Below are 27,864 nucleotides of genomic sequence, written 5' to 3'. Positions count from 1 at the left end.
CAACAATAAAAATAATATTGTTAAAATAGACAAAGGCAGTCCCTATGATGCTCCCATAGTCTCAGCTACTCAGGAAGCTGAGGGAGGATCCCTTGAGTCCAGGAGTTCAAGGCTGCACTGAGTTATGATTGTGCCACTGTACTCCAGCCTGTGTTACAGAGTGAGACCCTATCTCTAAAAAGACAAAAGAGAGATCATGTACATAAAGTGTCTAGTGTAACGCTTCCCCTTCAGCCTAGATTCCAGAATGAAGGGGATGCCGGGAGTGTCTTCTCCAGCCTACCCACAACTGGAGCAGAGCCACAGCTGGCCCTCAGCAGCCACAATCTCTGAGCAAGAAATAAACATTCACTGTAAGCCATTAATATTTGAAGGTGATTTTCTACTGCTGCCACTCATCTTGTGAAAGCTGACTAGCAGAGTTGAGTACTCTGCTTATTTGACTCCCTCGTTGTCTGCATGCACCTTGATGTTATCTGTTTTTGTGGTGTTATCTGTTTTTGTGATGCATCTGTCCATCCGTCCACGGACAGATTTACAAAGCTGACGCAGTTCATTGAACTTGGGATGATAGTGGAAAGATAACTGTTGTAATTCCCTTGGATTAGAGCAGTGTTTGTCCGTGTGTGGTCCCTGAACCATCTGTATCAGAATCCTTGTAGGGTTTGATTAGGGATACAGAATCTTGAGGCCCCACTACAGGCCTGTGAAAACAGAATAACTGGGGTAAGGTTTCAAGGAATTCTCAGATATGCCCAAGTTTGGGAACCACTGGACTTGAAGCTAGACAAATACTTCATCGGGATGTTACACCCTGAATCCCCTCCACCACTGAATTTGGAGTATGATAGACACTCTCCCTTGCAGTTCTCAGACCAGAACCCTTTTTTGTGTTGGATGGATGGATGGATGATTGCTTTTGGGTTAGGGAACTAAACACTGGTCATCTTTATGAAGACATTTTAGCCAGATTTGTTTCAAGAACTGTATAACACTCACTTGGCAAGTAAAATGAATGAGTACCTCAACTGACATACTTTCTCCATACTACTTTTTTTTCTCTTATAAAAATTAAATTTTAATTACATAATTAATTCATGAGTATATTCTCAAGGAAATTCTAAGCATTACTGATGAGGTCAAATTCTGCTTTGTACCCCTCCCCAAATCTTGGGCCCCTCATATGCACTGTGCCACAGGTATCTTTTGGTTTTTTATTTTTCCAGATTTTTTTCTATGTATGGTTTATGTATATTGTTAATATTTATGGCTAATACAGATGGTCCTTAAGATGGTTTGACTTAGGATATTTTTCAGCTTATGTTGGGGAAGTACCTGCGTCGTAAGTTGAGGAGCAAGTATATACATTAAATGGTCTGTACCAATACAGCTGGTATCCATTCTGATTTAGCAAGCATCTGCTGAAATTGCTCAGAGCCCTCTGTCACTGGTTGTTTGATATTTTGAATATCAACCCTGCAATTTGTACTTGTAGTGTGTATGTGTGTGTGGGATGTGTACATATATATGTATGCATGTGTGTCTTAAGTATCATACTACACATATTTTTTTCAGTTTGTTTTTTACATATGTTGGCATACATCCATGTCAATATATGTGAGTTTACCTCATATTAAAAAATTGCTCCATCCTATAGTTTAGCCTTTTGTTGTTGTTGTTGTTGTTGTTGTTGTTGTTGTTGAGATGGAGTCTTGCTGTCATCCAGGCTGGAGTGCAGTGGTGCAATCTTGGCTTACTGCAGTCTCTGCCCCCCAGGTTTAAGCGATTCTCCTGTCTTGGCCTCTCTAGTAGCTGGGATTACAGGTGCCTGCTGCCACATGCAGCTAATTTTTGTAATTTTAGTAGAGACGGGGTTTTATCATGTTTTCTAGTCTGGTCTTGAACTCCTTACTTCGGGTGATCTACCCACCTCGGCCTCCCAAAGTGCTGGGATTACAGGTGTGAGTCACCGCGCCTTGCCTACTTAGCCATTTCTATATTGATGGACAGATTGTTTCTAGTTTTTGCTATTACAAACAGTGCTGCCATTGATATATATGCTCTTTTGAGTATCTGTTCAAATGCCTGTAAACCATATGTATGTATACACACACACAAACACACACACACACACACACACACACACACACCCCATACACACACACACACCATACACACACACAAACAGAGAGAGAGAGAGAGAGAGAGAGAGAGAGAGAGAGAGGGAGGAACATGCTAGGTCACCATTAATTTTTACTCCAAACATGCTAGGTCACCATTAATTTTTACTCCAGCCAGGAGTTTATCAGTTTCCTTATAGCCTTTCCAAATTGTCAATCTGTTGAACCATTGCCAGTATTGTGGGTAAAAACTGGTGACTTGTTTTGTGTTTCACTGATCATTAGCAAGGCTGAGCATTATTTATTGTGTATTCACCGTTTGTATTTCTGTTTCTTAAATGGTCTGTTTTTATCATCTGCCTGTTTTTCTGCTGAGTTATTGATGTGTTGGAATTTGTTTTAGCTTAGATATTTAAATATATGATGCAGATGTTTACTCACAGTTGATACTTGTCTTTTATCTTTGCTTGTTGTCTTTTGTAATTTGTTTTTACTGTCAGACTTGTGGTGGTCATTCTTAATTTTACATAGTATCTGCTGGCCATTAGCCCTTCTCCCCAGTAAGTTGTTTGGATTCTTACAAGAATTAGAAAATAATGAAATTTCTCCAAATTGTCCATATGAAGAGCTTTGAAGGGCTCTCCTGAATAAAGTATATTTAATTGCATGGACTTTTAAACATGTATGCTTTGACCACTCTGAAAGTCTATTTCAAATATGTTTGCTGGATTATTGTGCTCCAAATAATGGAACTGTTAGTCTAATAATCTCATACTTCATATATTTAATTCATTTGTTTTTGTTCAGAAGATGATTTGTTATTAGCTCCCCACAACACAATTAGGAATCTGTAATCAGAGTCATATCATTAGTCTTTGTTCGTGAATTGATGTAAGCTGTTAACCGCCTTGAACCAGATTTTATTATCATGTGTATCAATAAAATGTATAGGTGATCTCTGACTTTCACATGTGAATCCCAAAAGTTTACTTATAATTTAATTATGTGGAGCTCTGTTATTTTTCCACAGAAACAAATCTGTTTTTAGGTCTCTGGCAAGCTCAAACAAGCATTCTTAAAATTAACAGTTTATCACATTATGTTCTAATTATGGATGTAAAGATAGAAAGAATAAGCCTATAACCTTCAGAACCTCTGGAGATGAGAGACCATGGGGAAGGTGTGTAGGCAGGGGAGGGGTAGTATGTAAACATCTTTAAAACTATGAAATTGAAGACACTTCTTGGTGAATCATTTATCCTCCAGTGTTCTGTATTTATGAACAAAGGTAACTGATATCCACCCATTATTCTTTAGTTTATGCATTGTCCGTTGAAAATGCAGTGTTTGTGAGCCTGATTTGTCTTATTTAGCAAGGAACATTTCCCAGTATTATATTCCCTGATTGCTTGGGTCCAAAGGGAACTTCATGGCTAATAGCATTATTTTCACTAATTGCACAAATTTGAAGCCGTTGATGAAAAGCAACTAACAACTTTTACATCAGTTGTAAAATACCCACAATAAGCCAGAAATCCTAACTCGTCAGTGCATTTTTCCAGGCACTTTGTGGTTGTAGTTTGTGCTATAGCTGTGGCCCAAGAGGATTGGGTTTTGTTCCTTGCTTTCCACTACCCTGCTGTTCTTTGGTCCTTTTTGGTTTGTTTGTTTTTTGTTTTCTTGAGACAGGTTGGATTCAAGTGATCCTCCCTTCTCAGTCTCCTGAGTAGCTGGGACTGCAGGTTACAGGCATGTGATACCACGCCTGGCTAATTTTTTACATTTTTTTGTAGAGATGGGGTCTCACTATGTTGCCCAGGTCGGTCTTGAATCCTGGGCTCAAGTGGTCCTCCCACCATGGCCTCCCAAAGTGCTGGGATTGTAGGTGTCAGCCACCGTGCCCTACTCTTTTTGAGGGCTCATTTGTATAATTATATAGGTTCCAGAATGGATATTCCTCAAACTTTGCATGCCTAAGAATCACCTGGAGGAGTCAGGTCAAAATGCAAATTCTCCAGCTCCGTTTCTAGAAATCTGATTCAATCTAGCAATCAGCCATTTATCCATGAGCATCCCAGGTAACCTGTTGCAGCTCGGCCCTAGACCAACAGAAATACTGTGTCTCCTATGTTGTCTTGCTCAAGTGCAGGTCCTAGGACAATTCTTGGATCACTTGTGTCTGTGGGTGAGGCTGATGAACTCTGTCAGGGTACCAGGGAACAACCTAATGTTCCCCAAGAGGTTGTTGACCAAATGGGTCCTGGAAGTCTGGAATAATTATTTCCTTAAATATTATATTTTATACTATATATATATATTTAAATATATAAATAATAAATTGACAAGTTATAGTTGTATATATTTATGGGGTGCAAAGTGATGTTTTGAAGTGAAATAAGGAAATAAGCTGGGCATAAAGGATAAATACTGCATGTTCTCATGTATATGGGGGCTCTAGAACAATTGAACTTATAGAAGCAGAAAATAGAATGGTGGTTACCAAAGGCTGAGGTGGGGGAAATGGGGAGATGATGGTCAAAGGGTCCAAAGCCTCAGTTGGACAAGAGGAATATGTTTCTTTCTTTCTTTCTTTTTTTTTTTTGAGCTCTATTGCAGAGCACTATGAATATAATTTTAATAATAGTATTTTATACATTTCAAAATCACTGAGAGCAGATTTCAAATGTTGCCACCACAAAACACAGTAAGTGTTTGAGGTGACAAGTGTGTTAAATGCAAAAGTAATGAAGGTTCCTCAAAAAAACTAATAACATAACCACTTTTAACATGCTTCTGTAAACAGTTCCTTTCTGAGAAGTTTACCCCTTTTGGGTTTCAATGAATAGTTTGTGTCTTTGAATATTTACTACAAATAAATAGTTTGTTTCTTTGTAAAAGTTAAAAAGGTATAATGGGAACTTTTCCATATTGCAGGTAGTATGAGTATCTTGACAATGCTTTAGTTTAAATAATGGAGACCTTTTGAAATAAAAATTCAGGTACTTCGTCATTTTCTGTAGAATTTCTTTACCTAGTCACTGCCTTCAGGACCTCCCTTATGCTGGGATATAAGAATTTCTTAGTGGAAAGTCAGGTAGTTAATGCATCCTACCTTGTCATGATGTTTTGAATAATGACTTTACTGATAATTGACAGGAGTATTAAGCACCCATGTAATGTATTTCACTTTTCTGTATCATTTTAAATTAAAATTTAAAATATGAAAAAAAATTTATCAAGACCAGAGATAGTGTTATTTTTCTGAGAACTGACGTGAATTTTTTTTGCTAAATTTATATTTTCAGCACCTTATGTTCTCTTTGGTGACCCTCTTTACCTTGACCTTACAGACATGTGTTTTATGGATCTTCTTAGCTCAGTTCATGCACAGTTATTCATAATGGTCATCTGTTAACAGCCAGGGATGAAATGCTTGGTATCCTCTGGTCAGAGTTTATGTCCTGTGTACAGAACCAAAATCTTTCCACTGGATGATGTGTCTCTTCTGATTTTCTTTGTGATATGAAACTCATGATTATTTGGTGTTTTTTAAGAGGAGTATGTGCTTGGAGATACTTTGCTCGGATGAAATTTTGGTGGACCATGTATTTTCTTGCAGAAATTAATGAACGATTACATTATTTTAACATTTCATGTGTTATTTTAGCTTAAATTACAACATGGATCTCATGAGTTTCAGAATGTTTATATATTCCTAGGAGATTGTCTTTTTTCTGCATACATGTAGGTAGGCAAATGATTAATACTATGTAAGTAGAAAATAATAAATAATATTGGTTTAATTTGTCTGACCACTCATATAACTCCTTGGTAAAGAAGAAAGCTTTAACTATGTTCTTATTTTAATCAAGAGCAATCTTTTGCCTGTCTTATTTGTAAGGTACAGTTCTAGGTATTACATGTTTCATTTAAATACACAGTTATCACCAAGAGGTCACCTTCAAGTTAAGGGAAATAGGGATGTAGCAACTAAGGTGAGAAGACACTTAACTTCTCATGATTCCCACCTTAAATTCACATTTAGTACCTGTTTTTTTTTTTCATTGTCAAAGTGACAAATTATGTGCTTTAAAAATATAGAGTGGATTTAATTTTGTTTCAGAAGTTAGTGGAACTTTTCAAATGACCAAAGATGCCATGGTATTTTCACAGCAGATTTAGGTGACTAAGGCTGATAGTTATGTAATTTTTTTGTGGGACTTCTTCTTCCTAAACTTTTCCAAGGTTTGAAGGCTTTTTTTGAGGTTTCTGAGTTTATAAGGATTTAGCAAAAGTATTTATTGAACACTTAGTGTGAGCCTGTAGTCTCTGCTTTTCATAGTACTGGCTCCTTTTTTTTTTTTTTTTTTTTTTTGAGAAAGAAATAGAGGAGCATTTATGAATGTTATTTACTGAGTCTATTTGATTTCTTCATAGGGATCCTGATTATGCTGGGCTGACTTTTATTCTCTGTAGTTTTCAGCTTTTCCTCATGTGACCTGACTTAAATCCCCAGGTGCTCTCCCAGTGTGGAGAGCTCCATTCTCCTGTTAAGAATTGGAGTCTGTAGCCAGCAAAACGTGTTCAAAGGTTTAACAACGTTTGTATTTTTAAAATGCAAATATTTATATTATCTGCTTTATTTGTGAATTTGAAACATTATCAGAAACACACAGGTCCAGAATCCAAGGAAGACAAAAAAGGGAAGGAATAGGTAGGGGGAAAAAAGACAAGATGAAGTCTTGAATCACTGGGTTTATTGTTTGCTGTAAAGGCTTCCTCCTCTTGTCAGTCTGTCATTACCAATTGTGAGATGGTGGGAAAGGCAGAGGATATGCTGTGAACTAATAATAGTCGGTTGTTAATTTACTTTTGAATTTTTTCTTTGAAGATCTCTAGCTCTTTAGTTACTGGTGCCTTAGTGAAGAAGTATGAAGTAGACCTGATCCCTCTATCCTACTTTGGTTTTATGGGAGGCTTTATAACAAATGAATGTTTACTGTCCTAGCTTTCCAGCTCCCAGCTTGCTACATCACACTTCTAAATAAATAGATAGATAGATAGATAGATAGATAGATAGATAGATAGATAGACAGACAGACAGACAGACAGACAGACAGACAGACAGATAGATAGATAGATAGATAGATAGATAGATAGATAGATAGATAGATAGATAAAGCAAGCAAGCCAGCCAGCAAGCAAGCAAGCAGCTACCACCATTGGTAAGAAGCCTTGAGGTATTACGAATTCAGAGCCTTGCCCAGGATAGGCGCAGTTCCTAGAAGGGAGAGAGAATCTTCCCATTTGGTTAGAAGACAACTAAAATGGGTCCAACATGAAGGTTACTAAAAAAAGATTCTTTTGAGTCTGTTGAAGATGTGCTTTCTTGTCCTTTTTTCTGCCTTGACATGTGTGTCGATGGAAGCCAGCTCGTGGCACTGTGTGTCTGCTCTGGGTCCCCCGCCACCTCATATGGCTGCCGTGTCCTGAGTCCATGCCTGGAGGAGCAGCAGAACCCCCACTTACCCTTGTCCCAGGGGAGTGTGCTTTCACACTGGAAATGGAGAGAGTGAAGAGAGCAGCTGGTGGGAAAATGAGAATGTACCTCCAGGGGCTTTTAAAAAGGCGGTGAATTCAGCTGTTGGTCTTGTGCTCACAATTAAAAACAAGCTGGCAGCAGGGCTGCATAATGACTGGGTTAGGACTGAGGCTTGCTTTTGGTGGAGATCTTCTCCTTAGGCGTGTAGTCCATTTCCTACTTTGCTCTTTGGTTTCCATGCTGTTTCTAAGCTTCACATATTAAAGATTGGACCTCTCAGCTATCCATTTTGTCTCCTGGCTGTTTGGGGCCTTTCTTTACTCTTGAGAGGCTTTCTGTTCCAGTCTTACTTTTTTACTTGATGTTGTTATTTACTTTTGGAATATATATTCAGTCTGTGAGGGGACTAGGGGCCAGTAGTAGGGAGTACATAGACCATCGCCTTCTGCCTAAGCATGAGTGTTTTCCGCATTTGTTTATGTGCAGGTGTATGTCAAATATTTACTTATATTTTATAATTTAATTTAATTTTATAATAAATTGTTTTTTTTTTTGTTTTTTTTTTTTGAAATGAAGTCTTGCTCTGTCACCTAGGCTGGAGTCCAGTAGTGCAGTCTCGGCTCACTGCAACTCCGTCTCCCAGATTCAAGCAAATCTCCTGTCTCAGCCTCCCAAGTATCCGGGACTACAGGTGCTCACCACCACACCCAGCTAATTTTTGTGTGCATGTGTATATATATATATATGTATTTTTTTTTTTTTTTAAGTAGAGATGGGGTTTCACCATACTGGTCAGGCTGGTCTCGAACTCCTCACCTCAGATGATCCACCCACCTCAGTGCTGGGATTACAGGCGTGAACCACCATGCCCTAAAAATTTATTTATTTCATTATTTAATATTATTATTATTTGTCAAGACAAGGTCTTGTTCTCTGTCCAGACTGGAGTGCAGTGGCACAATCGTAGCTCACTGCAGCCTCAACCTCCTGGACTCAGATGATCCTCCTGCCTCACCCTCCTGATTAGTGGGGACTGTAGGTGCATGACACTATGCCTGGCTAATATTTATTTTATTTTTTTGGATGGGTGCACTGGCTATATTGTGTAGGCTAGTCTCAAACTCCTGGCCTCAGGTGATCCTCTTACCTTGACCTCCCAAAGCCTTGAGATTATAGCATGAGCCACCATGCCTGGCCTCAAAAATATTTTTAAAGGAAAAAAATGCTTCACATGCTAGGACTTGAATCTTCCTCTGTATTGCCAGATAAACTGTGGGAATGGATAGTTTTCTTTGTTTTGCAGCAATAAAACATGTTTAATTATAGTGAAAAGTCTTCATTATAGATGGAAAGCAAAGTGCATTTGGATGAACTGTGCTAAAAAGGAACAGTATAGGTGGAATAACAAGTTACATGTTAGTCTTATGATTAACTCATTAATGACTCATTTGTATTTGAAAGCAGCAGAAATACATTTATGGAAAAATGTGAGCTTATGTTTCTTTTTCTTTTTTTTATTTTTATTTTTGAGATGGAGTCTTGCTCTGTCACCCAGGCTGTAGTGCAGTGGTGCCATCTTGGCTCACTGCAACCTCTGCTTCCCAGGCTCAAGCAATTCTCCTGCCTTACTCTCCTCAGCAGCTGGGATTACAGGCATGTGCCACCACATCTGACTAATTTTTGTAGAAATAGGATTTCACCATGTTGACCAGGCTGGTCTCGAACTCCTGACCTCAAGTAATCCACCCACCTGGGACTCCCAAAGTGCTGGGATTACAGGCATGAGCCACCACACCCAGCAGACTTATGCTTTTTATTAGATAAGGTAGATGTAGAGATAATACAGATATAAAGTGTATATTTATGTATATTTCCGTTTATCTGTATTGGTTTTCTATAGCTCCTGGAACTAAGGACCACAAACTTGGTGGCTTAAAGCAACAGAGATTTATTCTCTTAAAGTTCTGGAGGCCAGAAGCCGTAAAGGATTCTTGGGGGCTAAAATCAAGGTGCCAGAGGATAATCTGTTTCTTTGCCATTTCTAGACTCTAGAGCTGCATTCCTCGAATTCCTTGTTTCACAGCCCCTTCCTCCATCTTCAAAGCCAGTGTCATAGCATTTTATCTCTGGCTCTGGTTTTCTATGTTTCTGTCTCATGACTTTCTTCTCTTCTGCCTTAAATCTTCCTTTTCTTCCCTCTTAAAGGATATATGTGATGATATTTAGAGTTCACTTGGCTAATCCAAGATGGCCCTCCCATGTCTAGAAATTTAATTTATTCACATCTTCAAAGTCTATGCCATGTAATATGATATTCACAGGTTCCAGGGATTCTACTATGGTGAGTGTGAGTGTGTGTGTGTGTGTGTGTGTGTGTGTGTGTCTGTCTGTCTGTCTGTCTGTCTGAAATTCCCTAGCTGACCTACAAGCAGCTACACTAGAATAACTGTAAACACAGCTAATGTTGAGGTCTTGGATCCAAAGAATATTTTTCATTGAAAGGCATCAGTTTTGTCATAAAATAAAATGTCTCATTCTAGGGCAGATGGAAAACATAAGAGAAGGGTGGAACATCCTGTTGCATGATAAAGTAAAGAAGTGCTCAGAGAATAATGGGGACATGTCAAAAGACACACATGCCAACTTGAAGAGGCTTCTTTTGGTCCCCACTGGGCAATTAGAGCATTGAAATCATAAAGCAGTAAATTCAGCCTATTCTGATAAAAATAAATAAAATTATAAATGGAAAGTTTGATGTGAAATTAGATGTTTACATAGCCTAAGTGCCTTTCCACAGCATAATAGTTAATTACTAAGAAAAAAAGTTTAAGCTGACTTAAATTTTATTTATTTATTTTGAGATGGAATCTCACTCTGTCACCTCGACTGGAGTGTAGTGGTGTGATCTTGGCTCACCACAATCTCCAACTCCTGAGTTCAAGTGATTCTTCTGGCTCAAACTCTCGAGTAGCTGGGATTACAGGCACGTGCTACAACAGTCGGCTAATTTTTGTATTTTTAGTAGAGATGGGGTTTCACCATGTTGCCAGGGTGGTCTTGAACTCCTGACCTCAGGTGATCCACCCATCTTGGCCTCCCAAAGTGCTGGGATTACAGGTGTGAGCCACTGCGCTCAGCTGACTTAAACTTTTTACATCAACTTAGAAAGCTTTCTCAGTGGAGAAACCTGGCAGATCAAAGTGAATGTGATCTGTAACTGGACAAATTGAAACGTGCTACTTGATAGGGTGCAAAGAGAAGAATAGCATCATGAAACATGAAGGTAAGCTCAAGTTGAAGAACAGTCTCTAAAATACCTGGCATGTAACTTTCTTTCTTTCTTTCTTTCTTTTTTTTTGAGACGGAGTTTTGCTCTTGTTACCCAGGCTGGAGTGCAATGGCGCCATCTTGGCTCACCGCAACCTCTGCCTCCTGGGTTCAGGTAATTCTCCTGCCTCAGCCTCCTGAGTAGCTGGGATTACAGGCATGCGCCACCATGCCCAGCTAATTTTTTGTATTTTTAATAGAGACGGGGTTTCACCATGTTGACCAGGATGGTCTCGATCTCTTGACCTAGTGATCCACCCCTGGCGTGTAACTTTCAAAACCATCATAGTTATGAAAGTTAAGGAGTATAATGTGGTATAGTAGTGGGGTATTAATAGCCAAGTGGAAGTTCTAAGCTTTGCTGTAGGATGATCTGATTAAGTTATATACTAGTAGAGTCCTGACTTAATTATGTAGGTTTTTCTTCTTGATCTTGCCGCATTCCTCAGTGAAAACTCTTTAGTTCACCTGTGTACCGGGTAAAGTATAGGGTGCCATAATTTCATTAGCTTGGTGAGTGAAGAAATCTAAGCATATTAACATCCAGCATAGAAATCCCAGTTTCCATTATGATATCCTTAACTTCAGTACTGTCTGGTGTCCCCTAGGCCAGAGATGCTCTTTGAAAAATCTCTCCAGTTAATAAGACTATTGTTTTACCTGAGTAGGGGAGGGGGCACTTGCCCAGTGTAGTGGAGGCAGCACTTGCCCAGTGTAGTGGAGGCGGCACTTGCCCAGTGTAGTGGAGGCAGCGATCTGGGGACTTAAGGGCTTGATAAACATTCCTTATGAATAGTGCTATATATCTAAGCCACTCCCTTTTCCTTCACTTTAAGACTTTACCAGGCTCCCTCATTCCCTTGGCCTTTAGATGTCTTGTGGGATGTATTGAAATAGTTCTTTGCTTTCTCCAGGTTTTCCTGTGGTCTTCTATGTCAGTTGTCACTAGATCATTTGCTTCAAAAATATTGTCATTTTCTTATTCTATTTCCTGTGGGTTTGTGCTTTTATAAGAAAAATCTCTTTACTGTACTTTTTAGTATTTTTGGATGAAAACAAATGCAGATGTGTATGTTTATTTTGCCATCTTACCCAGAAATAGACAACAGTGATTTTTTTAAACTTTTTTTTTTTCTTTTTACATTGGGCATCTCCCTTCCCCATAAACCTGATATAGAACCTGAATATTTAAAACAAATGGAGCTACTGTGGTTGCAAAGGTGGTGTGGGTCAAGTGAACAAGAGTCTTTTTTGCCATTCCTCTTTTTGTTGATCTTTCCAGCCACCCTGTTTCTATACCCAGGCAGCTTCTTTGAATCTTAGGATTCTCATGCACACAGTGAGAGAACCACTGCATTAGAGCATTACACTTTGCTATTTTTGGGTGGAATTGAATCATTCACCTCCTTTTACAACTTTACATGTCTTCAAACTCACATTCCCCTTGTACGGGCTGGTGCAAGGATATACCTTCTCATCCAGACCCTTTTGCTTGTTAAAAGGAAATAGCAGGGACTTGTTACCTGTCATCCTGGAGAATTTTCCTTTTGCCCTCCAATTTTTAGCCTTCCCTAAAGTAATAGTTAACTAGGCTGCTGTGATAAAGTACCATAAACTGGGTGGCTGAAACCACAGAAAGTCATTTTCTTACAGCTCTAGAGCGTAGAAATTTGAGACCAAAGCATTGGAAAGGTTGCTTTCTTCTGAGGCCTCCCTCCTTGTCTTGCAGATAGCTGCCTTTTACCTGTGTCTTCACATGGTCTTTTCTCCATGTGTGTCTGTCCTCATGTTTTTGTATGAGGACATCAGTCATGTTAGGTTAGGATGCACTCTAGTGCTTTCATTTTAACTTAATTATCTCTTTAAAGACCCTATCTCTAAATACAGTTGCATTTGAGGTACTGGGGGTTAGGACTTCAACATATGAATTTTGAGGGGACACAGTTCAGCCCTTAACACCTAGCTGTTGCCTTTTGTAGCATTGGCCTTGAGCTTCTTGTCCCTGCCTGCACTTGAGTTGTATGTGGCACCCTGCTTCCATGGCCCTGGCTTCTGCTGTGTGATGGGAGCAGATGGGATTGAACAGGATCAAGTGTGGAATGTGAAAGTTGAAATCAAGTGTTAGTTTTGAGTGAGTCATGAAATATTATCTTATAGTCTTTAATTTATTGTTTAACTTTTTCTTTATAATACTCATTGGCTGACTTGGAGGCGTTCAGAGTCTCAGAAAATCATATTGAAGTTGAAATAGTTAAGGAAATGAAGGAGCATGCCACCTTTCTCAAACTCTACTCTTAACCCCTGCCTCCTCCTCCCTCCTCTGGCCCATCATTTCCTTTCCAGATCGACTGAAAACCACTTTTACTTCTAAAATTTGCCTGTAGCTTTCTGCTTTGTCTTTTTGATTTTTGCAGCTAAACAATTAAAAGAATCATGCTAGGCTGGTTGTGGTGGCTCACACCTGTTGTAATCCCAGCACTTTGGGAGGCTGAGATGGGCCGTTCACCTGAGGTCAGGAGTTTGAGAATAGTCTGGTCAACATGGTGAAACCCCATCTCTACTAAAAATACAAAAATTAGCTTGGCGTGGTGATGTGCCTGTGATCCCAGCTAATCTGGAGGCTGAGGCAGGAGAATCACTAGAACCCAGGAGGTGATGGTAGCAGTGAGCCGAAATCTTGCCACTGCACTCCAGCGTGGGTGACAAAGCAGGACTCCATCTTAAAAAAAAAAAAAAATTCTATATCAGGAGTGCGTATCTTGTATCTTAAATTGGTAATTATCATTGGTAACATGTTGTGAGTTGGATAATGTGAGCCTAATTCTTTATAAATTTGAAAAGCCATTTCAAATGGAAGGTTGAGATTTCATTTGTTACATCCATTTAATGGGCTTGCATCTTTAAATACAGGGTGTGTTTTGGGGCTCATCCATTGTAATTTAATCACAAGGAAAAGATTTGTGTTACTGCCCCTTAGTGAAGTTTCTGTGAAGAGTGGTTCAAAAGTGTGAAGAATGATTGTGTTTCAGAATTCAAAGAGACCTAAGAGATCTGAGTAACACTTTTTATCAATAGGGAAGCTAAAGCCCAAAGGTGAAACATTTGTGTGAGACTGAGTGGTACTGTCAGAGCTGATATTTAAGTTTGATCACCTGACGATCAGCCCATCTTCTAATGTTTCATATTCCATACTTCTTAATGAGATTAATGTTTCTAAAACAACTGTGATGAAACACAAGAATATATTTTATTTAGTAATGCCAAAGGAAAAAATAGTCTGAATTATGTGGGTCTTTTATTAATCTGATTGTTTTAGCAGAAATCACTAAAGCTTTCCCATGGGAAGAGGATATATTGGTAGGGGCTCACAGCTTCAAGAATAACTAGTTGTTTAGCAAGAGTAACCCGCCAATGCAGGTGGGGCTGAGAAACCAAAGCAGGAAGCAGACATGTCTAGGCTGTTGTTGTAGGGTGATTTTACTGGGACTTACAGACAGAAGCAGGGTTTTGGGCAACTGCAGGATAGGTGGATCTCCATGTCATTATGTCCCAGACCCAAGGATCATATCCCACAGATATCCCACAGGGAAGGGGCACACATGCTTTAGAGAGAAGAGGTAGGAATTTGATCTAAGGTTAGGATTTGCTGTAAGTATGTGCTCTTACACAAGGAACAGTAGTTATATGGGGACATTCCCAGAACCGGGGTTAATCAGAAGTCAACATGGCAGATTAGCTTCTAAGACAGAGTTACTTTAGCCTCCACACAAATGCAAGCAGAATGAATTTTATATTATTTAGCAAGGTGGGGAATGTTAATGGAGCATTTTTTTAAGCAGAGCCTTTTAGTGAATTTTACCTTTTCTAAGTAGAAAAGTCCTTTAAAAAAAATGTTTTGCTTTGTGATAATCCTAGCATACTTTGAATACCGCTTTACTCTGAAGCTTTAGCATCTTCAAGACTTGCTCCTCAAAGCTGGTCTGTGGATCAGGGTCACCTAGGAAATTTTAGGAATGCAGAGTCCCAGGCCCCATCCTAACCTGCTCAGTTTATGTTTTAACAAAATTCCAGGTGATTCATATATACAACAAAGTATGAAAATCGGTGGCCTAGAGCAGTGGTTCACGGAAAAGATGGTTCCTGGACCAGCAACATCAGCATCACCTGAAAAATTGTTAGAAAATGCAGATTCTCTCTCCCCTCCTCAGACCTACAGAATCAGAAACTCTGTGATGGACCCCAACAATACATGTTTTAATTGGTGCTGTAGGTGATGCTAATTCATAATAAATTTTGAGAACCACCCTAGGGTAATGTGTTTCAAACAGTTTAGGTCATGAGCAACCTTGAGAAATACACTTTTAATCATGTCTCAGTACACACACTCACATGCATGTGTGGTTTAGATGTTCCATGAAACAACGTTTATCTTACAATGTGTTTTTTGCTCTGGTATTTTTAGTTTTATTCTTTTAAATAGATTATGTGTGTATAAACTTACTTATATAAAAATGTGGTAGTGATTCACTAAAGTGACTTTTCAAACCACTAATGGGTCATGAGCTACAGTTTGAGAAACAATAGTCTTGAGCAGGCCCCTCTGGATAGTCTGATAAAATTCTAGATCTCTTGTCAAAATAATGCATTTTAAATGCATACAATAATATACATAGAGTTGCAAAAGAAACCAATTTGATTAACTACCAAAACATTACATTCGTGGTATGGTAATACATGTATCCTAGCTTCTTAGGAGGCTTAGGCAGGAGGATTAATTGAGCCCAAGAGTTCGAGTCCAGTTGCAGCAACACATCTAGATCCTATCTCTAAAAAAAGTCAAGGATTCTTTATTGATAACAGGATTTAGTGATGAGTCTAGTAACTATTATCATTTCAAACTAGGGATGAGTATAAGTATTTCAAGTTATCTGCAGTAACATATGAAAATGATGAATTTCTATTGATGACAAGTTATAGTTATTGCTATCAATACTCTGGTTTGTTGCTTACGTTTGTATTTGAAAACATGCCAAATTTCATCTTAAGGTAAATGCAAATAAAGACGCAAATCACTGCCCCCCCAGCTTCAGACTTCCAGAATTCTCTCTTTTTTTTTTTTTTTTTTTTTTTTTGAGACGGAGTTTCGCTCTTGTTACCCAGGCTGGAGTGCAATGGCGCGATCTCGGCTCACCGCAACCTCCGCCTCCTGGGTTCAGGCAATTCTCCTGCCTCAGCCTCCTGAGTAGCTGAGATTACAGGCACGTGCCACCATGCCCAGCTAATTTTTTGTATTTTTAGTAGAGACGGGGTTTCACCATGTTGACCAGGATGGTCTCGATCTCTCAACCTCGTGATCCATCCGCCTCGGCCTCCCAAAGTGCTGGGATTACAGGCTTGAGCCACCGCGCCCGGCCTCCAGAATTCTCTTGATGGCTACCGTACCTTCCTTCCTTGTGGACCTGAGGTTAAGAATCCTTGCTCCAGGTAAACCTTTGTTTAGAGAATAGTTCTCGGGCTTTAGGTTGAGACTGTAAGCCAAAAATTTATCTTCCTGGAATTTCTTAAAACATTTGCTTTATAGATGACATCTTTTCTTGTTTTCTAGTACCCTTGTAATGGATTCCTTTTTTTAAATTTTCTTTTCTGATGTTTTAGTGAGTCCTTGGGGGATCACTTGGAAGCCCAAGTGCAGGCTTTTGATACTGTTTCTTTTCTAGTCTCCCCAGTCTCAATATATGCACCTGGTTGTTCAAACCAGATTCCTGGGAGTGAGTCCCAGTGCCACAAGTTCTAGATTTGGACTAGTCAGATATGAATCTGGGATCCATATAACTTTGGAAAAATTATTTCGCCTCTTACTACCTCCTTTTTTCCGCCTATGAGATGGGGATGACAGTAGCCCCCTCCTCATCGAATTGTTCTGAGCATTAAATGAGGCATTCCATTTATTACATTAGAACAGTGCCTGGCACAGAGTAAGTAGTTAGCAAATGTTATCTATTATATTGTCCTTGCTCTTTCCCCCACCTTTTTTTCTTTTTCTTTTTCTTTCTTTCTTTTTTTTTTTTTTTTTTTTTTTGAGATGGAGTTTCACTCTTGTCACCCAGGCCGAAGTGAAATGGTGCCATTTTGGCTTACTGCAACCTTCTCCTCCCAGGTTCAAGTGGTTATCCTGTCTTATCCTCCTAAATAGATGGAATCACAGGTGCATGGCACCATGCCTGGCTAATTTTTGTATTTTTTTAGTAGGGATGGGGTTTCACCTGGCTGGTCTCATACTCCTCACATGAGCCACTGTGTCCGGCCCCTTCCCCTCATTCTTTAATCCATTTTATCAGAAAACTATGTAATTCTTCCTACAAAATATATTTTAATTCATCTACTTTTGCCTGTTTCCTCCAAGCTTCCCTATTCTCATTTGGATTTCTAGCTAGTATCTCTGCTTCCTCTTGTCTCACTCCAATCCATCTTCCATATAACACCCATGTGATCTTTTAAAAGTGTAAATGAATAATCTTTTAAAATGCAAATACATTACTGTAGCCCATAAAGCCTTTCAGTGGCTTTCCATCAAACCAATCAAAATGCTTTGTCCTTTCCTTGACCTACACTCTTCTTCCTGCAAGTCTCTAAACTTACCCGCTTTTCTGTGGCCACGTTGACCTTCTCTGTTATCTGAGCAGGCTCATCCCTCCTTACATATCTTAAGGCCATGTGGATGCCTTCCTGTCAATATGTTGCTGACCTTCCCCAGTCTGTCATATTTCTCATCTCTGCAGGTACTAGTTTCTCAGAGAGTTTTCCCTAACCACCCTGCCTAAATTAGGGCACCTTACATGGCAGCTCCTTGGGCGAGTTCCTCTTTTACTGTCTCGAAGCTCCCCAAACACATCAAAAAAATTAATATTTCCTCTCTATTGGGGAAAAGGATAATTAACAACCTGTGATTATCAGCCACAGCACCAAGAGGAGTAGCATCTTTTTCAGACCATTACATTTGATGCTTTATGAACATTAAGTGATGATAGAACTCTTTTAAGAAATTGCTCTCTGAATGTTGTACACACAGCTCTTTGCTATTGAAGAACAAAGTGGGCCCTGCCCCCTGAACCTATCTCTTGTGGGGTGATGGAGTTGTGATTGGGTCTTACCACTGTCAGTCATTTCTGCTCCAAAGCATAGACTAGAAATACTAAAAGTTACCTCTTTGAAATAGTTACTTGGTTGCTGATGAAACCCTTCATGCTTCTCTCCCCCAAAGTGAATGGTCAGTAACTGTTGAGACATGAGAAAAGATGACGTCTCATAACCAGTGGGTAGAATCCAGTGTGGGTGATATCTGTATCCTGGTTAATGTTTAGGTTCAGAGTAAAGAGGCAAAAGAAGGCCTTTCTGACTGGGCTAGGTCAAATTTCTTTGTGTCTTGAAGTTTGTTTCCTTGCTACTCATTTTTAATTAGTCCTCAGCCAGAGAACAGACGCACTCCTGATTTTTGACGATTGCCTAACACAGTGAGGAAGAAGCTCTTAGGAGTTCAGAATTAGGATGTACCACTTTCACTATCACCTTTGTAGTTTTTATTTCAAATAAGGGACTTTTAGGAATTACAAAGGACCCTGGACAGATATTGAAATGTAGGACAATTAGTATAAATGGGATTCTGTTCTGTTCCATGCCCTGTTCAGCTGGATGGTGTCCCCGATTATATAAAAATGTGATCTCTTTGGGGAAAGATGTTTTTTTTTTGTTTATGTTCTTTAACAGAACCCACACAAAGAAATATTCTTGTTATGGACTATGGGTAATGATAATCACTTGGAAAATGATGTATTTAAAAAGAAAATACAGTTTTCTAATTTGAGAAAAGTAACATTAACTTAATATTTTTAAAATCTGCTATAAATCAGCCTCCCCAAAAGCCATCCTTTTTATTTTCTTATGACTTCCCTATAGATGTTCATGTGTGCATTTTTTATATAGTTGTAATCATGCAGTGATAGTTTTGTATTCTGATTATTTTCATGTTATAATTTTCATGTTTCATTTTGAATGGTTAGGATAGCATCAAGTACATATGTCAGTTTCTTTACTATTCTCATGTTGGATAATTTGTTTTATGATATATTTTTATGATATATTTTAAATGTGTCTTTCATTTGTCTTTGTTTTGTTCTAATTTTGTAGGCAGAGACATTTGTTTGGGTGAATGATGCATCGACACATTCCCAGAGTGTTGCCAAGGCCAAATATGAATTTTTATTTGGCAGAGCTGAAAGGAAAACTCCAGATACAAGTAAGTATTTGCTGATATTCCTCTCTCAGGTACAAGATATGAAGATCTGTGATTTCAGAGTGATTTTTCTCTGCCGTTTTACTTTCTTCTTACCTCTGTGAAAACTGCTTGCTCTAATTATTCATCAAAACAATCTTCCCAAGATGTAGAATCCACAAATTTTAATTTTTTTTTAGATGGGGTCTCCCTCTGTTGCCCAGGCTGGAGTGCAGTGGTGCGATCTCAGCTCACTGCAATCTCCACCTCCGGAGTTCAAGTTATTCTCCTGCTTCAGTCTCCTGAGTAGCTGGGATTACAGGTGTGCACCACCATGCGTGGCTAATTTTTATATTTTTAATAGAGACAGGGTTTGACCATGTTGGTCAGGCTGGTCTCGAACTCCTAACCTCATCATCCACCCAACTCAGCCTCCCAAAGTGCTAGGATTACAGGTATGAGCCACCGGGCCCGACCAAATCCACAAATATTAAATGTAATTCTTGTGGCCTGTTGTTGGTAATTTCAAGTCACATTCTTGGTTTGAAGAATTCTCAGCTTCTGATATTTGAAACTGCAAGAATTAATAAATTTTCATAAGAGTTTTCCACAGTTACCATAGTTGTATATATTGACTAATGTATTTTTTTTTTTTTTGAGACAAGGACTTGTTCTCTCATCCAGGCTGCCATGCAGTGGCACTAGTGGCACTATCCTAGCTTACTGTAGCCTTGACCTCAAGGCTCAAGTGATCCTTCTACCTCAACCTCCCAAGTAGCTGGAACTACAGGCACATGCCACCACACCCAGCTAATAAAAAAATATATATATATATGTATATGTGTGTGTGTGTGTGTGTGTGTGTGTGTGTGTGTGTGTGTGTGTATATGTATGTGTATGGTTTTTTTTTTTTTTTTTTTTTTTTGTTAGAGACAGGATCTGTGTATGCTGCCCAGGCTTGTCTCAAACTCCTGGCCTCAAGACATCCTCCTGCCTCAGCCCCGCAAAGCACTGAGATTACAAGTGTGAGCCACCATGCCCAGCCCTTTGTGCTTACTTTTTACTAACAAAATATATTATTGTGATTTTCAGACACTACAATCTTTTCTTTGGAGTTTATTGTAGCTCTTGTTTATTTTTAATACGTTTTAGTATTGGCCTAGTCTAGCTATCAAATTTAGTATTCTGCAACTGGAAGCAACACTCTTCAATTTGAAACAGGTAAATTTAGAACAAATAGAACTATTGCTAGTACTAATAGCAGTAACAATGTTAACTAACCTACTAGATTACTTACTGTGTGCTAAGGCACTGTGCTGATCATCACAATAACCTTTTAAGTTGGTAGTGTTATCCCCATTTTCCAGATGAGGTAATCTGAAGTAATTTCCCAGTCACAGTCATTCACACAGCAGAGCCAGGAGTTTAATTCAAGTTTGCCTCACCACAGAGCTCATCCTGTTAAGGCAATACTTTTTTTGAAGGCATTTTCCTAGAAGTAGGTACAAGATAAAATGGAAATAGCTTTGTGTAGAATTTCAAAACATTTAACTGTATGAAAAACTGATGATGAAGGATATTTGCATATCTCAAGGGTTAGATTGGAAAGGGCTGTTGCATGTGGTTAATGTTCTCTGAGTTCTGGATCTAGACTTCTTGAGTTTCAACCCTGATCTTGTAACTTATAAATTGTATGACCTTGCAAAGTTATCTAACTTATTTGTGGCTCAGTTTTCTCATCTGTAAAATGGAATTATACTGACATATGTCTTAGAATTCTTTTGAGGCTTAAATAAGTTGACATTTATAAAGATCTTAGAGTCATGCTTGGTGTGTGATAAGTGCTATGAAAGTGTTCGCTGCTATTAATTCCTGTGATAACCATCACCGTCATCATCATGTCCCTGACCTTTGAGGGTGATATTATATATAAGTACAATTCTGACTTTTTACAGCTCTGTTATTATCTGACACTCATTTTTGTTTTGGGAAGACAACGAATCTGACTATATACAGCTGTTGCTCAGTTGAAAAAAGCCAAGCATGAACTATACATTTTTCACTCATATGTTTGATGAGATTATTTAATAACTCCACAATATTTGGGGATACCAAGAAGGCATTGTATACACAGCCATATAACAACTGATTTGAGCTTAAAAATGAATATTTATTAGACATCTTAATATTTGGGGATCCTTAGATATAGATAAAAACAGGTAAATTATTTTTAAAAATCATTTGGCTTTTATCACAGTGTCCTAACTTAGAGGAAAATATGTTTTCATATGTATCTCTTATACTTAACATGTATTGTAGCCATTTATGCTATTTGTAATGTATCATAAATACATGACTATTCTGGGCTTGAAGTTTGAGGTACATAATTATCTGTTTAATCTTTCTCTGACAAGGGGGTACTGATAATAGTTATTCCAAGAATGTAAAACTCTTTGACATTGGCTGGGCATGGTTGCTCACACCTCTAATCCCCACACTTTGGGAGGCTGAGGCAGGTGGATCACTTGAGATCAGGAGTTTGAGACCAACCTGGCCAACATGGTGAAAGCCTGTCTCCACTAATAATATAAAAATTAGCAGGACATGGTGACATGTACCTGTAACTTTAGCTACTCAGGAGACTGAGGCACAAGAATTGTTTGAACCCAGGTGGCAGAAGTTGCAGCAAGCCGAGATCTTACCACTGCACTTCAGCCTAGATGACTAAATGAGATTCTGTCTCAACAAGTAAACAAAAAATTTAAAAAATAAAATAAAACTCCTTGTCATAGACTTAACTATGTGACATTGTGATTTTTTGCTAATTGAACTTTTTTTTTTTACTATAATAAAACTGATTTTTACTTAACTATGTAGAGATAATACCAAATGTCTACATAGTTCTCTGCCTTACTGGTGAGTGAGTTTGGTTTTCCCTGTATTACCAGCTCAGATGGATCATACCCAAGACAAACCAAAATGACATTTTATACCTTTTGTTTCTTATTTGCCATAGCAAAATGGTTGATGGTAGTTGCTCCTGGTGCTTCTGTAGGTATGACAGTATGCATGCATTATTGAACAAATACATTTAATTAGCATCTATGTGCAGGTTGCTTGTTTTGGGCACATTGAAGATGCAAAGACATGGAAGACATGGTTCTTACTTATAAGTTACTTATTCTCTAGCTGAAGAGAAACAGTATGTCTCCAAATGACTAGCAGGAAGGAATGATCACTTTTAGTCTGATGATGACTTCATGGAGGAGGTGGAAGTTGAACTTGGTCTTAAAGGATGACTAGAGTTCAGAATAACAGAGTTTTGGGTGAGAGCATTTCAAATTGCAGAAATGACATGAGCAGGAAATAGAAATTATTTGAGGAACTGGGGAAGACTAGCCTGGTTGGTCTGCAGACGTCATCAGTGAGAGAGAAATTCAGGAAGATTACCATTTAGAAAAGGGCCATATCATGTAGGACTTCCTAAGGCAAGGTGAAGAGTTTATAGTTTTAAAAATAAATAGGTGAGGAAAATGAGCTTCAGAGGTATTAAAGAACATGCCTAAAGGCACATAGCTGAGATACTTTAGAATCAGGTTAAAAATCCGGCCTCTCTGATAGCCTCTGAGAAGAGTCTTAGCTTTAGTGCATTCCTCTTATTAGGTATAGCATACCTAATGTGGCAAAATAGGTACTCTCATGGGTTATTAAGTTGTTTGAAGAACCGTAGAACTTCATAAAGCTCCTAAACTTGCTTTTTAGAGTTTGTGTGTGTTTTTGAAACTCTCTATGTAATTATTCCTCAGAGCTGTCTTTGGACTGGAATAAAGCTGTATCCTGTTCCTGCCAGTTTACTGAATGCAAAATGCTCATGGTGGCAGCAGCAGAGCCTGTGTCCCAGCCTACTATAGGTGTCTATGGACAAGTCACTGAACCTCCTCAGTTTCTTCATCTGTAAAATAGGGATAATGGTAGTAACTTCTTCATAGAGCTGTAGTAGGAATTGAATGAGATTGTAAGTATACAGCTCAGGGTTTGGCACATGGTACCCAATCAGTGTTTAGCTGTTAGGAATCCAGCTTATATATTAAACTAGTAGAATATTTATGTTGGAAGAAATATTAGAAATCACCCTTGCATTTTATAGCTGAGGAAACTGAGGACTCAAGTGAATGAATTAATTTGCCCAAACTCGTTAGGTTTGAGACCATGATCCAGGTTCCTCGGTTCTGCATCACGTGTTTGAAATGTGACACTATCTGCTCCTGTAGAAAAACCAACTCAGATTGGAAAGATGTAAAAGTCACCTGATCCCACTCCCTTGAGATATGCTATAAATGTGCTTAGTTAAAATGGCAACCATGATAAGAATAAATACGCTCTGAGGGAGGCCTTCAGGGACTCTTCTGTTGGGGAAGGTACCTGATGACTGAAGGAATAAGGAGGAGAAGTGTTTTCACATTGCCTGCCTGCTGCCTTCTCCTGAACTGTTTGGAGCCCATCATTAAAAGAGAAGAGTTAGGTGGGGCTAGTGGGGAAGCCATAGGAAATACGGCTTTTATACTTTTAAGATTCTAGAGTGATTGTGTAGTGAAAGCTTAGCTACTTGGAAACCTCTGACAGCTGTACCAAAATTTTATTAAAATGTTAGTTTTCTTTTAGTTGGAAGGCATTCTAAATCATAGTCTAAGCAAATTTTCCCTTTATGATGATTTATGGTCATAATTATGAATAGGTAAGGTGCTTGCTGGAGTTAAATGTAAACGGATTCTGTAGCATACGATTTTAAGAAGTTTCTCATGTCAGCTTTTTAAAAATTACCTGTTTTATTTTTAAAGGTAGAGTGAATCATATGTAGATACATGACTCCTTGCAGTGTCATGTGGTTCTTTTCAGCAAAATTAACTAGATCAGTGTTTCTCAACAGTTTGACTATTGACATTTTGTGTTGGAGATCAACAAAGGACTTATATCTAGAATACATAGAGAGCTCTTACATCTCAATGACAAGAAAGCAAACCTCCCAAGGGAAAAAATGGGCAAAAGATTAGAACAGATACTTCACCAAAGAAGACATATGGATGGCAGGTAAGCACATGAAAAGATGCTCAGCATTATTAGTCATTGGGGAAACGGAAATGGAAATGGAAACCACAATGAGATACTAATTAATACAAATCTACTAGAATCGCTAAAATTAAAAAGACTGGCCATATTGTGATTGGCAAGAAAGTGGAGTGCTGAATTCTTACACCTGCTGGTGGGAATGTAAAAGGTTCAGTTGTTTAAAAAACAGTTGAAGGCTGAGCACGGTGGCTCATGCCTGTAATCCGAGCACTTTGGGAGGCCGAGGTTCGGGGATCACAAGGTCAAGAGATCGAGACCATCCTAGCCAAGATGCTGACACCTGTCCCTACTAAAAATACAAAAATTAGCTGGATGTGGTTGCACATGCCTGTAGTCCCAGCTACTTGGATGCTGAGGCAGGAGAATCGCTTGAACCCGGGAAGCGAAAGTTGCAGTGAGCCAAGATCTTGCCACTGCATTTCAGCCTGGCAACAGAGTGAGATTCTGTCTCCCTCTGAAAAAGTTATTAAGTTAAAGATATACCTTCTGTACCGCTAGACCATTCCATTTCTTTATATTTACTCTAGAGAAACAAAAGCATATGCCCACACAAAGACTTGTGCATAAAAGTTCATGACTTGTCCTTAGGTTTCACTGTTTGGGAAATCAAGCAGATTAGGGATCTGAGTTTATGCTTCTTTAAAAAAATGTAGGTAACTGAAATGAGGAAATGATTAACACAAGTGGTAGATTTTGCATGGTGCATTTCGAAATATGTAATACCTTCTTTTGCCTTAATTGGTCTTGACTCAGTATGCAGTATGCACTGGAGTCTCTTCAACGAAAAGACCTTTGAGATCTCACCTGTGGAGAATTGGCTCTTTCTCTATGGACAGCTTTCAGGGCTCTCTTGACTCCTACCCACTCACATTTCCGGAAGTGTGAGTCTGGTGTTCTTGCTATGTGGTGCATGTGGTGCCCTTTCAGTCATGTCTTTCCTTAGCTCTGGAAAACATTTGTCCTTTCTACTTTTTAAAAATGTTTTTTATGTCTACAATTTCTATTAGACGGATGTTGGTTCTCCTGGATTAGATCAATCTTCTACATCTTTTAATTTTGCACTCCTATTTTAAAGCATGATCTTCCATTCTTTCTAACAACATTTTAAAAGTTGTACTTATAATCTCAAGAGCTCTTTCCCATTCTCTGGTCACTTAATTTTCATTTCAGTCTGCTCTTTTATTTTGCATTATTTTGAATCTTTTATGCATTATTTTAAATCTCTCTAAATAAAAAATTAGAAGATTATCTTGTTTCTTGGATTCCTGCTTCATCAGGGTCAGTTCTGTTTCATTAAATCTTGGAACTTTTTTTGGAAGCCACTATTAGTCCTCAAATGTCTGTTAGAGTTTGTTTCTTTTCATTCATAGGTGTTAATGAAAGATTGAGTTCCCAAATATAGATAGAGTTTCTCTGGCAGTGTGGAGTATGTTTCCTTAGCAGGCCTCTTCCCTTCATGTAGAAGAGGGCTGGAATGAGTTTCTGTGAGGTGGGGTGTATGAACTACCATAAATGCGGGTGGTATTCAACCCATGCTGAGTGCCTTGATGCAGGCAAGCCTCTGGATAGGGGAGCAGGGTAGAAGGGGGCTAGGATGGGAAGCTCTTCTTCAGATGATTTTTCGGTTAATCATGTTGACATCTATTCTGCTTCCCATTCCAGGTCTGGAGACCTGCCAACTCTAGATTTCTAGCTTCTTTGTGGCTCTACTGTTAGAATAACTGTGGCCTTCTGGGTTTGTTTGGGATTGTGATTTCTGTCTATCATTATTTTGTCTATGATTATACTCCTTTTTTTTCAGCACTGTTACGAATTTATTTTCTTTTGAAACTGGTTGTTGCCATTTTCATAGGGCTTAGAGAAGATTAAACAAACTTGTATCCTTGTATGCCATAATGACCCAGAAGGCTGAATACTTTAAAAAAAATAGCTTTTTTGAGATACAATTTGTGAACTATACAATTCACTCATTTAATGTGTAAAAATCAGTGAGTTTTTAGTACATTCACAGAATTGCATATCATCCATCACCACAGGCAACTTTAGAACATTTTCATCATCTTAAAAAGAAAAGACTTGTTGGTGTATCCTACCTGTATTACCAGCTGTTTGGGAGACTGAGGTGGGAGGATTGTTTGAGGACAGGAGTTCAAGTCCAGTCTGGGCAACATAGTGAGACCTTGTCTTGAGCAAAAGAAAAGACAAGACAGGAGAAGAGAGGAAGAGGGGGAGAGAGGGAGAGAGAGAGAGAAGGAAAGAAAGAATGAACTACACCTACTTGCTGTCACTCCAGGCAACCGCTAATTTGCTTTTTATCTCTAGAGATTTTCTTATTCTGGACACTTCATATAAATGGAATCATTGTTATGACTAGTTTTGCTGTAATATTTACCACTAATTTTTTTAGGTAGTAATAGTCAGTTATATGGATAGGACGCATTTTGTCTGTTCACCATATGAGGGATATTTGGTATGTTAGTCTGTTCTCATGATACCAATAAAGACACACCTGTGACTGGGTAATTTATAAAGGAAGGAAGTTTAATGGAATCACAGTTCCACATGGCTGGGGAGGTCTCACAATCATGGCAAAAGATGAAGGAAAAGCAAAGGGATGTTTTACATGGCAGCAGGCAAGAGAGAGCTTGTGCAGGGGAATTCCCATTTCTAAAACCATCAGATCTCCTGAGACTTATTCACTATCATAAGAACAGTATGTGAGAAACTGCCCCCATGATTCAATTATCTCTGTGTGGCCCCAACCTTGACATGGGGATTATTACAACTCCTGGAGAGATTTGGGTGGGGACATAGCCAAACCATATTATTTATGTTGCTTTTCCTTTTTGGCTTGTATAAATAAATGCTGTTAGGAGAACTGATATACAAGTTTTTTAGTGGATATATGTTTTCATTTCTCTTGGCTGTATAGGTAGAAGTGGAATTGCTGAGTCAAATGGCAATTCTATATTCAACCTTTTGAGGAACTTCTAAATTATTTTCCACAACAGTTGTATGATTTTACATTTCCACCAGTAGTGTATGAGGGTACAATCTTGTGAAATATGTGTTTGGTTTTTGTCCCCATTTCGTGGCATACACCTCCTAAAATCCTTAGAATGCCCACCATAATGTCTTCTAATGTGCTCATATGTTGACTGATGGCTGTCAGCCCCTAGATAGCTTCAGGATGGGGCTGGTCACTAGAAGGATACGGCAGATTTGGAGGGTCGGGACTTTCTCCTAAGTGTGTTCAGGGAAACTAAGCAGCATTGCGGCATTCCAGAGCCCCCAGATCAGCGGCTAAACAGCCCCAGTGAGCAGCCTCCTGGGAGGAGAGAAGGGATGAAGGTTAAGTTGACCAGTGATTTAGTCAGTCATTCCTGTGTGATGAAGCCTCCATAAAAATCTGAAAGTTCCGGGTGCAGTGGCTTATGCCTGTAATCTCAGTACTTTGGGAGGCCGAGGTGGGCAGCTCA

The 27,864-nt window shown here is 38.8% G+C and overlaps 1 protein-coding gene across 5 annotated transcripts in view; it reads left to right on the top strand.

Moving 5' to 3' along the window:
• PSD3 (pleckstrin and Sec7 domain containing 3) overlaps positions 1–27,864 on the top strand; it is a 682,522-nt gene that overhangs the window by 277,380 nt on the left and 377,278 nt on the right. For all 5 annotated transcript variants that reach the window (XM_074384015.1, XM_074384005.1, XM_074384006.1 and 2 more), the window contains one exon: positions 19,174–19,282. In XM_074384015.1, coding sequence (XP_074240116.1) covers positions 19,174–19,282 — 109 coding nt within the window. The remainder of the gene's footprint in view (positions 1–19,173; positions 19,283–27,864) is intronic.

This window comes from Saimiri boliviensis, chromosome 13 (assembly GCF_048565385.1).
Source record: "Saimiri boliviensis isolate mSaiBol1 chromosome 13, mSaiBol1.pri, whole genome shotgun sequence".
NCBI classification, from domain to species: Eukaryota; Metazoa; Chordata; class Mammalia; order Primates; family Cebidae; genus Saimiri; species Saimiri boliviensis.
The sequence above is the reverse complement of the archived record's forward strand: the minus strand, read 5'-3'. Positions and strand labels throughout refer to the sequence as shown.